Below are 13,860 nucleotides of genomic sequence, written 5' to 3' on the forward strand. Positions count from 1 at the left end.
TTAATGCAACAAGGCTCACATGAAATAGCCTTCAGCTGTTCTGCCTCTAAGCAGAGCATCACAAATGCTGTGCATTATCCTATAACCTATTTTAACTGTAAAACATAACCTGGAACAATTACAGGGTATTAAATCCGCTCTAAACGTCTTCTGCAAAACTAAAATAAGCTATGTTAATTCTTAGAAAATGATTGCATCAATAAATCTGACACAGAGACTTTACCTAACCTATCCTTAGCCTTTAGTCAGCATAATAAAATGTGCAAAGTATGTTATTTTAATTGACTGCCAAGCATTTACATATAAACAATAACACAAAGAACAGTATAATGTGAGCCTTTTCCACAAAGATGGAAAGCATATTCATCCATAATGCATGATGTGACGTTAGCTGGTTGCTCATTCCTTCCGAATGTTTCATCTAGTTCTCCTGACTCTCTTCAAGTGCTGATACCAGACAGAGAGACAGAAACTCATGAAACTCGAATCCCCTGCCTGTTTATGTAAGCTCCTGCCAGTGCTGTTAAACAGCCTCTTATTTTTGGTTCAACCTGTGTAGAGGCCAGAAAACCAAACTATTCAGCCGGTCTGAGAAAGAGTGTATGTTTGTGTGGCCATGTGTTTATATGAGAGGGATGGAAGAGAAAAAGAAGCTAACAAACACTAAGACAATTTATTCTGTTTTGCTCTTTTGCCATCTGCTTCAACCTTGAAATAGTCCTCGTTGTGTAATGTCTGATGATACTATAAAACCATAGGATTTGTATTTATTTTACTAGTTAACACACACAATGGCAGCTGCATGTTCAGTTGTGGCCATTATCCCCACCACAATTTGTATTTGAGATCGAGTTTAATAGTTTCTGTATTGACACAATGGCTATGTTTTTGGCTGACATGCTCGCAGAACATTTACTCAGAACTGTTTCCACCTCAATTCTAATAGTTTTTAGGAGCAAAGACATCCCAACCTCACAGAATTTCATACTAATTCTTCTACTTCAAAATAAAAAAAGGCTGTTTAGGTTGGCTGAATTTTACACAGTGATGTGTTTTCAAGGTATTAAGCTATAATGCAGTCAGCACTCAACAAGCTTCATGGCTGATAGGAGACCAGAAGCCGGCGTTTGGATTGAATCACATGACATCTGCAACCTCTGAGTCCTGTAAATCGAGCACTGGGACAGTCAGTTCACAGCATATACACCAGTAAAACATTGTAAAACTGTGAGATATACTGCTTATGGGAGAAAGGGAGATAGATGGAAAAAAATAGAGATGGAAAGTTAGAGATGAAATGTGAGGCCTGCAATGCGGAAGAATGTAAGGCTTTCCTCGAGCACAGGGAATGGTAACAGTGTCTATAAATTTACTAACATTCCTCATGGGCAGAAATATCAGATGTTATAAACAATCTTGATACAAAAACGCACACATTGACATAGTCAATTGGCATTTACTACACATTAGACTGTGCTGATGAAACAGCTTGGAATGAAAAAGTACAGTATGGATTTCTAGAAAAACAAATCTCAATAGAAAACTACCACAGGAAGGAGAACTGATTATCCAATGTAATGTGTGTGCATTACACCAATCCAATAATTAAAGCTTCAAGTTAACTAATTAAGCTTAAAATCATCATTAATATGGCTCGGCTCGGTGTTCATCTTCAGTTCTCTCTTCACAGCAGTTCAGTCAGTGTACTGTTTGAGTAAATGAGTAAATGCGTATTGGAGACACGAACCATTTAAAACGATTCAGTTCAATTTGGTGAACTGGTTCAAAAAGATCCGGTTACATCGAATGATTCATTTGCAAACCGGATATCACAAACTGCTTTGTTTTGAACTCTCTCTCACAACAGACACGGAAGAGAAGACAATGATGAATAAAGTCGTAGTTTTTGCTGTTTTTGGACCAAAATGTATTTTCGATGCTTCAAAAAATTCTAACTGACCCTCTGGTGTCACATGGACTACTTTGATGATGTTTTTCTTACCTTCCTAGACATGGACAGTATACCGTACACACACTTTCAATGGAGGGACTGAGAGCTCTCAGACTACATCTAAAATATCTTAAACTGTGTTCCGAAGATTAACGGAGGTCTCACGGGTTTGGAACGACATGAGGGTGAGTTATTAATAACATAATTTTGATTTTTCGATGAACTTACCCTTTAAAGTGCAAAAAATCGTACTGGTATGACGATTATATTCAGTGGCTAAAAGGTGCACAGGAAATGATTGCTATGAACAATATCAGTACCCAGACAAAATCTGAGAAGATAGTCGTCATGTGTCAAGTGTAAGTTTAAGGCCAGGACCAAGTGAGCCACTGACCCACTGAGGCCAAGCTTTTAGCTCATTGGTCACATGATTCTGAGAGTAGGCATGTCACCTAAGCACCTGCATACTGTACATCTAACGGACCTTTGCTATTAGTACACTAATGTTGAATATACAGTAATTGTGCTGGATGATAATATCTAGAATTTATAAATACTGTATATTTTTCATGTTTTTATAATGCATTTTTTTTTAAATCCAATACATTATATTCAATGTGAATTAAATTATTTTAAATATTAACATTGTATTTATATTTTTCATATATTATATTTAAATTTGACATTGTATATTTTATTTTATTACATTGCAGGTACTTTTTCGACCAATGTGACATTCTGTATTCTATGGGGCTAATGAGTCAGTGTCACCCCATTGACAGACATGCAATATACTCACTGAGTGTGGTCATTTAGTCATTTTTGCAGTTATTAATCACTACAAGAGAGGAGAAGTATTTTTCATTATTATTATTACTTTTTTAGCATAAACTGTTTGACTGGAAAAGGTGTCAAACAATGAACACATAGGACAGAAAGACTGATAAGTGATTCAAATGAAATATTATCTATTAAATTAATATTGCCCTTAAATCTCAAGAAGTTATCCCCCATTCCTTCTTTTCATCATCATCAGTCCTTCTCCTTTCCTTCCTAAATGTTTCTTCTGGCCTTCTCACATGCTTGTTACTGCATAAGAAAAAAAAATCCTGAAAGAAACATGCAACTGTATTAACAGATGGACAGAGTCAGTAAAACACACACAAATCTTGTCTCTGACACATCTGTTCCCCAGCATTAGAGTAATTTCCTTGTTGAAGAGACCTGGGACAGCAGTGATGGAATGGAGGGGGCACTCTGGGCTCGCCCCTGAGACCTCTCATCTTTCAGTGGGAGTAAGTAACTCAGCTAATCCCTCTTGGACGTTCTTGATGAATGAGCATCATTTGCATGATCACAACTGGCCCTCCTTTGTTGAAGGGGGTTCTTCTTGTAGTTTTTATGACACATTTGGCACAGAGTTTTGTTTACTTTATCAAGGTCCTATTTTACAGCATGTCGTCCCATACGCTTTGTATCCATTTTAAGCTAAAACAACACAATAAATAATAAGACACAAACTCTGGACTGTAAAACACACGTATTGTTCTCTTTCACGACGCTCACTCTGACAGTAAAGCCATTAATGTGACACAGACCCCACACCACCAGCTGAACTGGAACTGTGGCTGACCTCAGCAACACAGTTAGCTTACAATCCATACTGGAACCCTGCATGGCAGAGCTCAAAGCGAGGAAATTCCCATGATTCATGTGCTTCCATCAGCTCTCTTTAGTCCTGTGAGTCATAACTGGCTTTTCTACAGAAAACCCTTGTGCTATTAAATACATATTAATAAACCTCATTGGGACATGATCTCAAAGCACTGGTGGTACAATGCTGATAGAAGCTGATGCTGTCTTTGGAAAAGGGACAAAGCAAACAAGTTGAGTTTGTACACCCCATTGTTTTGACAAAATATCATAATTTTACAATGACATTCTGATATTTATAACAATATTGAACAGGATGGTGCTATTTTGGATGTTTATGTCCAAAATATTAAGTACACATGCACTTAAGATGCAAATTTGAATATATAGGAATGAAAGAACAACAACTGAATTAATCCATTTTATAAAAAAAAATTGTGTTCAAAAAGAACACACTTGGTATAGGTCTGCATTTAATAAAATACAATCTAATATTAATATAATAAAAATTGAATCTAAAAACAAATAAAACAAAATCTAAATGAAAAAAGACTAAAATACATTAGAAATAACAATATATATATTGTTTTAGTATTTTTATACTTTTATACATTTTATATAAATGTTATTATTTCAATACAGCATTTTGTTGTTTTAGTTTATATTTAGTATACATATATATATATATATATATATATATATATATATTTTGTTTACAGTATTTTTATACTTTTATATATTTTATATAAATGTTATTATTATTTCAATACAGCATTTTGTTGTTTTTTACATTATATGTTTTTTATCTTAATACTTAGTAGATGCACACACAACTTGTATGTTATATTGCATTCCCTCTTTCGTTTGTGCATTTCTTTATTCATAGCTCATAACTCTTTTTTTCATAACTGCATCTGCTGAGCATATGTGATGTTTTCACTTGATAATCTATTGATTCTGCTCCTGTTATAGTAAACAACCACATGTGTAATACACAATCTCCACAAAAGCTGGTGAATGAAAACAGAACTATTACTGGAGTAAAAGGGATTTAATCATTCTATGGACCTTCACTGTGCAGTCTGCAGGAGTGTCCTTTAGACAAACAGTCACCACATGCTTAACTTTCAAATAAGCCATTATAGATCAAAAGCCATGAATGTGATTAGACTGTGGACTCTCTCTCTCTCTCTCTCTCTCTCTCTCTGTGTGTGTGTGTGTGTTTAAAGAGGCTATTCCAGTAAAATAATCTAATTTCACCTGTTTTATCCAAAGTTATTAGAACAAAATATATCATGCAACATACAAGCTGACAGACTGACAAAAAATCGTTGTGAGGCAAAATGGCAAAATATCAATTAGATTTAATCAGAAGAGGTCGATAAGCATCCAGCCTCGGTTAATTCTCAACAAATTATCTAATCCAGATGTTGCACTTTGAGTGTAAACATAGTACCCTGTAGAATCATAAAACAAATAAGCATGAAAAGGGTTTAGAGTTTCAAACAGAGCCTAACCCGGCTCGAGACCTTTCCATTGCAAACCCCAGCGCCCTCCCTCCTGGCTTGGCCTTTTTCAAACAGGAAAATGTAAATATGGTAATATTTAGCACGTGTTCTAAAACAGATCGGTTTTCTCAAGCAGGGAGGAAAAAAAAGGAAAAACAGGCCCACACACGATCCCAGGCCTCCCCACATTTACTGTGTGTTCCTGTTTGGTTCTGCAGGGATGTGTGTTTGCAAACCAACCCACCCAGATCTTCCACACTCCGAAACCTCATCTGGGCCAGTGAAAGTGTCTAATGCCACAACAAACTTAACAATAGAAAAACACCACACCAACAGGTCTACTAATCTACTCATGCAGAAGGATAATGTTTCCAAAAACTAGGGAGGGGGAGAGAGAGAGAGAGAGAGAGAGCAAGAGAAAGAGAGAGAGAAAGGGAGGAGTGAAATTAAACACTCAAGACATATGGATGTGTTTAAGGACCACCAGGGAAGGGAAACTTGTGCATTTTCGCATAAACCCAGATAAACTCCAAATATGTAATTACATGGGATTTAGGACTTGTCTGTTGACAAGTCATTCAGGAATCTTATGGCTTTTTGTGTACAGAGACTATGCTCCGTGATGGAGTCGGTGCTTGATCTACATGCTTGATCGCTTACAGCCAAGGAGTGAGAGAGTGAGCAAGAAAGAGAGAGAGAGACAGAGAGTCCACTCCTGTTTGGCAGAGCAAGAAGAAAGGAGTGTGAGGAATGGCTAGAAGTACATAAAAAGAGAGGAAAAACGAGGACCCTCATAAAATACCTGCAGCAGGTTTTAAAACTTTCATCGCGTCTAGTATTTATAGTGCTTCGATTCCATGTCAGTGTTTGTAGCCAATTTGTTGTGTTCCAATAAATAGACTGGCCTATTTATCAGCAGACCACATGGCAGTCATTTATGGTGGCTAACGAGAGGCAGATGTTCCGTGTGTATATTTTCACATGCAGGTTTGACGCGCTGACAGCCCCAGACAGATAGCTGAGATGTACGGACTCGGCCCTGACTTCCATATCAGCTGCACACAGCCACCGTGATTTCCACCTTGTCCCCTCCACAATGACTGATGACTGTATTAATACGTTCATTCCAGACCATTTGGTCAGCGGACACTGGAAAGATTTTCTTTGGCAGCCATGACGAGCGTACGCAGCCTACACAACTTCAAAGCTCTTCGCTCTTGGAGAGGGAGGATCGTGTAATCTCATACACATCAGTGCTATCAAACTGTGATGTAACATGAATCATTATTTGGGGGGACTTGACCTGGCTGTCCCTCACACTTCTTGAGAAAAGTGCATTCATGCACCACAATCTGTGTGTGTGTGTGTGTTGTCAATTTCCCCGGCTATAAATACAAGAGCCCCATCCGTCACCGAGTCTCTGGGTGGCTGTTGCACCACCCTAATTGGTTTCAGATGGTCCCCTAGATTTCTCCGCTCGCAACAGCACCGTCACACAGCCTGTGTGTGAGAGAAAAGCCACAGGGCAGAGCGAACAACGGAGGGAAAAAAAGATGAGTGACAGTTCAGAAGTAAATATGGGTAGAGGACAGGAATAAACAAGAAGAATTTCGAAGTTCCTCTTCCTTTCTTCTCCAAATCCGCATGCTCCATATCCTCTCTAACTGTGAGCCAGATCCACAAGGTTGGGACAGAGGATTAAACATGGTTTAGTTCAACTATACATTTTCTGTTTCCTATTTTGCAAAAGTAGTTTTAGGTGATTTTAGTAGTTTTATGTTTATAAATGGTAAATTCCTTCCTTGAAGAGAAGGGCTTGTTGAATGTTACACACCGGCCAATACAAATTGGCTGAATCCGAAAACTTAGGCAGGTGACTTGCTGCCTTGCTGTCTAATCAGGCAATGACTTTGCAGGCAGCGTTTTTGCCAGAAGGCACCTCATGAAACGGATTTTGGACAGGCTTCTGAGGCAGTGTAATGGTTAAATGATCGACAGCAAAATATAGAGAGCTTAGAGTGATAACTAAGTGGATATTTCATTACTGCAATATTAATTTCTCGCTAGAAATTACATAAAAAGTGGAAAACGTTGTTCAGAAACATACATTTACACACAAACTGACCACCGACCGCAACTTTCAGACGCCATCTTTATTTTTTGGCTTAACTCTCACATAATGGAATGCACAGGATTGTGGGATATCAAAGGCAGCGAAGGATACATCTATGCTGACTTCACAAACCGGCCATATGAAGTCATCTCAGGAGACAGGAAGTGAAGCTGACATTGATTTCGGACGTGCCTTGATGCCTTACTACCTTGGAATGCGTCCTACGAAGGCAGCATTTTTCAGTTTTCGGATGCAGCCATTGTCTCTAGGGTAAGCTTAGCATCACAAGGACATTTTATAATGGCCAGTGAAGTAACAGGGTTAATGAGAAGTTCAACATACTGCAGTATGCAGTATATGCAGGCGGGACTTAACCTGAAGGAATGAAAAATGTGACCTGTTCCCGTTCCTCAGCACTAGGGTCGGGCAGAAATCTAAATTAAACAGTTGATTCCCTTTGCAATTCATAAGCATGCATTTGAATTGAACTGGAACGCAATGCAACAAATTTGAAATGAGATGACAGGAAGTGGAATTTAATCTGCCAAAAAAATAAAATAAAAAAATAAAAAAATAGTTACTTTTTACTTATTTAAAAAAATCTACACAGGAATGCATTCTGGTAAAGAAAGTCTAAAAAAAGGTAACTTATTAAATATGATTATATAAATAAACTAGATAAAAGAAACTATATGAGGTATCAGTATCTATAGGCCTACAACATTCCAAGGCTTTTAATTTTCCAATACTTTCAAACAAATTTTATAAACAAGTTAAAATTGCAGTTAAACGAATTTCTTTGAATTTCAGTTAATTTTAAATCAGTTTATGGATTTAGGAATTACAGTTTTGGATGTTGTCCATTTCAGATTCAATACAAATTCAGAAACTGACATTTGAAAGTCATTCTCAGTTCTGAATAGTGCCTTTTGAGAGACATTATAATTTTTAACAAAGAACTAAATCTAAAATTCTGTTATAATTTATAACAATACGTAGAATCTAATCAAAACATTGCATCTATCATTATAGCAAATAGTTTTTTTTTCTTTGACTTTGAGCATTAAGCAGCACCTTATCTTATAAAGATAGTGTTACAATGCATCTCAGCAGCTTATCGTGCTTAACTGTGTGGCTCCCAATTCCCTGGATTACCACCTTCTTTATAGGCTAGATGTCAAACTCTGCGTGTGGTCTTGCAATGCACCCTGGAGAGAGCTGATCAATTGACATCTATTAGCACTAAATTAGTATTGATCAGGACGCTGGAGGATGCTGCTCCTCTGACAGCTGGCCAGAGCAAACACTGAAAGTACCCAAAAGACTTTCAGCTGATGTGGAATACAGACAGCACGTGAGAAGCTGAACAACCAGACCTATCCTAAATCCTAAACCCAAATGTCAAACCTTGTTCATGATTTAAAGATAATGTTGAATGAATATATTTTTTAAATAGTTTCTTAGACAATGAATGATTTACTTAATTTAAACAAACAATCAAATAATTTTTTTTAATGTAAATTTCAAAGAAAAAACCCTGGGTCCTGTCCACAGACCATGCTTACAGGGAAAGAGTCAACGGTTATACTTGACTGCACATTCGCGAATGGACTTTTGGGCGAACTCCATACGCCAATTAAAGCCATTTGACATCAGGCAGCGTACCTTGGAGCCCTAAACGGCAATAAATCCATTAAATCCCGCTCATTAGAGCACTAGGCTCATTAAGTCCGAGCGACAGAGGGAGGGGCAGCGCGTGAGTAACCCTCTGCATGCGCACACAAACACTAGCTGAGATAATTACGGCCGCCTGTTGTCGGCTAATCAAACTATGAACAGCTACTGTGGCTACTAAAACCGAGCAATATACTCCGATTTATAAATGCCGATCTTAATAGAAAAACACATATTTAGAACTTAGACAAAGATAGATTCGTTAAGCGTTGTTAAATGAATTGTTAAAAAAATAATAATAAATAAATAAATTCAGTCACACTCATGTTGGAAACCGGCATACTGACTTTTTTGTAATATTGTTACATTTTAAATCGTTTTCTATTTTAATATGTTTTTTAAATGTAATTTATTCCTGTTTTGACAAAGCTGTATTTTTATCAGCTTTTAGTCTTCTCCAGTCTTCAGTCTTCCTTCAGAAATCATTTTAATGTTCTGATTTATTATTAAGGTTGGAAACAGCTGTGCTGCTTAATGTTTTGGAATCTATGATACTTTAAAAAAAATATTATTATTAATTTAACATCCTTGCTGAATAAAGGCATTTCTTTCCATAAAAAAAGTACTGACCCGGGCATTTGAATGGTTGTGTATTTTTTTTTGTTGTTGTTTTTTTTTATAAAAGATGAAAATGCCAAAGCTGTAAAGTAAATGAATTAAATTACATTTAACCCCATAATACTGCAAATACAATCCTTCTAGAAATTAACATTTAGGAGTCAGACTGTAACTCTAACTCCAAATTATAGAGTCCAATAAAATTAATAGCAATATTCATAAAGCATTGTGACATTTTGATTAGTCCCAGCTGAAACTTATTAAGCACACTTCACACTATATTCTTCACTACATTCCCGATGCTCCAGGTGTGTGTTCACTGCTGTGTGTGTGCACCTTGGATGGGTTAAACGCAGAGCACAAATTCCAAGTATGGGTCACTATACTTGGCTGTATGTCACATCACTTTATGAGGGGTTAAAGCTTCTCATCCATTCACACTAAAAAGTCTTAATGCTGCTGCTGCATCAGGAGTGGGGAATCATTCTGCAGTGCAAAAAAAGGGGCAGGGGGTGATGAGCAATGGAGAATACACTGTAAAAAATTACTGATGCAAAAAGTTGTACAAATGAGGAACTACATGTTGGCTCAACATAATGGTTGTGTCAAAAAATAAAAATATGTTTGGTCAATGATTGCATGATTTCCATGATTGTACTACAAAATGTTCATCAAGAGAAAATAAATAATTGTGTTGAGAGAACTTTTAACGTTGCACAAAAAATATTATGTTGGCCGAGCAAGAGGGAACAGCGTCAATCGTCTGAGCATGTGCAAAGGAGTTCTACCAGGCGGCAGGCTGGAATTTCCCCCACCACGAGTCACGACATTGCAGTGGTGAGTGCTTTGTGCTGCGAGGTAATGAGCAAATTTAGGTTAAGAATATATCTATTGTCTATCAACAAAGTTTGAAATATATTTATTGTGAGTAATTACAGTCATTAGCAGTGCTGGAAAATAACATGTTTAACTCATAAAGCTTAGCATTCCTTTCCAACTGGCATGTGATTTAAAGTCGACCCTAACGGTTAAGCATAACATGTTCCCATTTAATATTTTTAATGGTCAATATTTTTAAATTCCTTTTGCATTTTGGCTTATGATATGTATGATAATTGACTGTAACAGACAGCTAGACTTGACAACTTGCGCTTTTGCTATTACCAGGCGGCAAGGAAGTCGACCGGAAGTTGAAGTCGGCCGCGAGCTGCCATCTTGTAGCAGAACTTCACTTGCGTTAGCATCCCATTGACTTTGCATTCATTTTGGCGTCACTTTGACAGCGAATAACTTTACATCTGAGGCGTTTAAAGACTCCATTTGTCCATTATTTATTTCTAAAGATACACAACAATGTATAAAGGGCTCCATTACCTTCTATGTTACATTATGGCCCCGTATAAACATTTTTTGTAAAAAAAAGGCTAACGATTGCGTCATAACCACTCGACTCTCTGTTGCACAGTAGAGAAATTACCGTACAGACAGAAGGAGAAGCTCGCAGGCAATTAACTTAATATGGCGTACTGGCGTTACATTTTAAAATACTATACAAAATAATTAATCAGAATACTTACTCCTGCTCACTCACGCCAAAGAACTCCCCGCTCAAGCTCGCCGTCTCTGCAAGATTAACGATGGCAGTTTGCACGCACAGCCACTAGAAGATTTACATCTGTCAGACAGGTTGCTGACGTCATCAATCTTAGTTTGAGTCAGCGTCAGAAACGGAAGTGCTAAAAATGGGCTTCACTTGTCTCAATTGAGTTCCAATGGGGTCGCTGTGTCCATTTCTTTTACTGTCTATGATGGCTATTACAGAGTGACTGATAATTTAGGCTAACGTTAGTTCTAACAGTTATTTGCATTCAAAGCACGTGTGCCTTCGTGTTAGCAGCTAGTACTTTGCACAAAGCCTCCTTTTGCAAGAGTGAAATAACATTTCAGTCCGATAAAAATAAATAAATAAATAAAAAGTTGTGCTAACACGAAAACGAATAGCTGCTAATGTTACCATAATTGTAAGCTGTTTAACGTTATCAGTTTGCCAACGGTTACATGTTTCCGTTTAATATTTTTAATGGTCAATATTTTCAAATTCCATTTGCATTTTGGCTTATGATATATATGATAATTGACTGTAACAGACAGTTAGTCTAGACAACTTGTGCTTTTGCTATTACAGAGTGACTGATAATTTAGGCTAGGATATAATTTGCTTTGCTTTTAATTGTTTGCTTCTGAATCTTTCACTACCCTCAGGTTTGTGCTGAATTCTTCCACATCTACCGTATTGACCTGAAGTCAGCCATTCCTGACATCGCTGGACAATCACACCCAGGGTTTGCTAAAGATGTACAGAGCCAAAGCAAGACAGGGAAGGTGGAACAACTTGGATTAACTTCTGGACAACTGGATGCCCAGGTATGTTAATCATTTCTTTGTATAAAATATAACAGTGTTAAACAGTGTAACATAATTTACTGATACCTGTTTAAGAGAAGAAACTGCCAACAGCTCAGTGCTCCACAAAAACTTAACTGCAAAACTCAACATTTTAAACTCAAGGTCTCTGGCAGTTGAGTTGATACTTTGTCTTGTGACATTTATCCATTGCTCATTATGTGAGCAATAGAATTACATTATATGATCAGAATTTGTCAAAAAGGTTCAATGTATACTTGATGTTGATGATCTACAATACATGTACAAATCCCGCATATGCATAATATAATGTATGCCATAAATGGCGTTCAGAGATGATGGCTTATTTTTTGTTTGTGGGATGTCACACGTATTGTTTACATTATCTTATTTACATGGGGTGTACATGGAACCTCGGTGAGATTTTGATTATGGTGCTATTTTATTGTTTCAATTGGTATGGATAACAAAATGGGCAAAGCAGTCAGCTTCCCTGATTAAGACCTTGAGATCAACATGTATGCATTAGAGAGAAATATTTTGGTGTAGTATTAAGCTGTTTTTCTCCTATCATATAGCTCCGTTTGACCAGCACCTACAGTACATACTGTGCAAAATTGACTCATTTCCCCATTGGTTAATCTTGACCAGCCTCATGAAAGTCACCTGACATGCTTTTGGTCAATATGACTGAACAAAAAACAGCCAACGAGCGCACAGCATGTTTGAGATCTATTTTAGGACTGTTAGAAAACCACTCTCAGTATCTAACCTAAGTAGACTCGGGGAATGTTATTCCAACAGTCTTAAAGGGATACCCCACTGACATTCTTCTAAATATCTTCCTTTCTGTTCAGCAGAAGAAATTCATACAGGTTTGAAACAACATGGGGGTGAGTATATGATGGCAGAACTTTCATTTTTTGGTGGAGTATCTCTTTAAGGGATCTGTAGACTTGCTGCACTTGTTAGCTGATTATACCCCGCAGATTGTAATCTTAATGTATTTCAGGTAACTATTTCATGAAGTTGGTTGAAATGACGCCCAATGGTGAAAAGAGTAGGTGATCCTAAACTGTTTGTAGAGTATATGTGTAACCTCTTTGTTAATTAAGTGACTTAATAATGTATTATTGATGGTCTTTTTGGCAGACCACAGATCTAACTACTTATAGAGGGTCTGCTGTTCTTCGTGGTCTTCCCCTGCACTTGAGAGAGCCAGCTTCAATTTCAAAGGCTATTAAGGTAATTAATTTGAATATCTTTATTATGGTATTACTGTTTGTGATGCAGTAGTGATTGCATAAGACATTATGCTTTCAGTCTGACACTAAAAGTCATTTATTGTGTTTCACAGGATACTGAGGCACTGGGGCCACACAAAAAGGCCATGAAAATGGGGATCCTGGAAGTGACTGACAGTTCTACCAACTCAGGACCATATGCCACAGTGGTCAATGTGGCTATAGTACTGGAGGAGGAAGTTGTCATGGACAATCTGGGAGATTTCACAAATGCCCTCATGATGCTTGTTTCGGAACTGGTTGAATACTTGTGTAATATTTTACTTGAGCCTAACAGGCAAGTTCATATGTATTTAAATAAATACATAAAATGTTCTTTATCAAAGCATAGTGTGTAATTTATTTGAAATAATGAAAAATAGACTATTTTGACCAACATTAAATATTTAATACAACATTTTATTTCAATCTGAGTCTGCTTGTTGGCCCAACAAGCTATGTTTAGTCAACAGAAAATATTTAATTGACACAACATTCTATTTCAAGTTCAGTCTACATGCAGGGGTAGCCAGCACAACACAAAAAAGTTGGTTTCCACAACTTAAATTGGGCGAACTAAAAATTTTAGGTGCAATGGGTCACTAGAAATTTTTATGTTGGAGAGGCATATATTTT

The 13,860-nt window shown here is 37.1% G+C and overlaps 1 protein-coding gene across 1 annotated transcript; it reads left to right on the forward strand.

Annotated features, from left to right (window-relative positions):
• The first annotated feature begins 10,052 nt into the window (after nucleotides 1-10,052).
• LOC132115024 (uncharacterized) lies at nucleotides 10,053-13,583 on the forward strand. The gene is made up of 4 exons (XM_059523445.1): nucleotides 10,053-10,354; nucleotides 11,780-11,941; nucleotides 13,094-13,186; nucleotides 13,299-13,583. Exons 1-4 carry the CDS (start codon nucleotides 10,157-10,159, stop codon nucleotides 13,581-13,583), a joined length of 738 nt encoding a protein of 245 aa, XP_059379428.1. The 5' UTR covers nucleotides 10,053-10,156.
• Nucleotides 13,584-13,860: the final 277 nt, after the last annotated feature.

The sequence above is a fragment of the Carassius carassius genome, chromosome 34 (assembly GCF_963082965.1).
Source record: "Carassius carassius chromosome 34, fCarCar2.1, whole genome shotgun sequence".
In the NCBI taxonomy this organism is placed as follows: Eukaryota; Metazoa; Chordata; class Actinopteri; order Cypriniformes; family Cyprinidae; genus Carassius; species Carassius carassius.

What these genes read in the sequence shown, in the direction of transcription:
- LOC132115024 (XM_059523445.1), top strand. Translation starts at nt 10,157, where the DNA reads ATGATTTCCATGATTGTACTACAAAATGTTCATCAAGAGAAAATAAAT. An exon ending in CGAGTCACGACATTGCAGTG is followed by an intron (nt 10,355 to 11,779) that starts GTGAGTGCTTTG and finishes CACTACCCTCAG; the next exon opens with GTTTGTGCTGAATTCTTCCA. An exon ending in CAATTTCAAAGGCTATTAAG is followed by an intron (nt 13,187 to 13,298) that starts GTAATTAATTTG and finishes TGTGTTTCACAG; the next exon opens with GATACTGAGGCACTGGGGCC.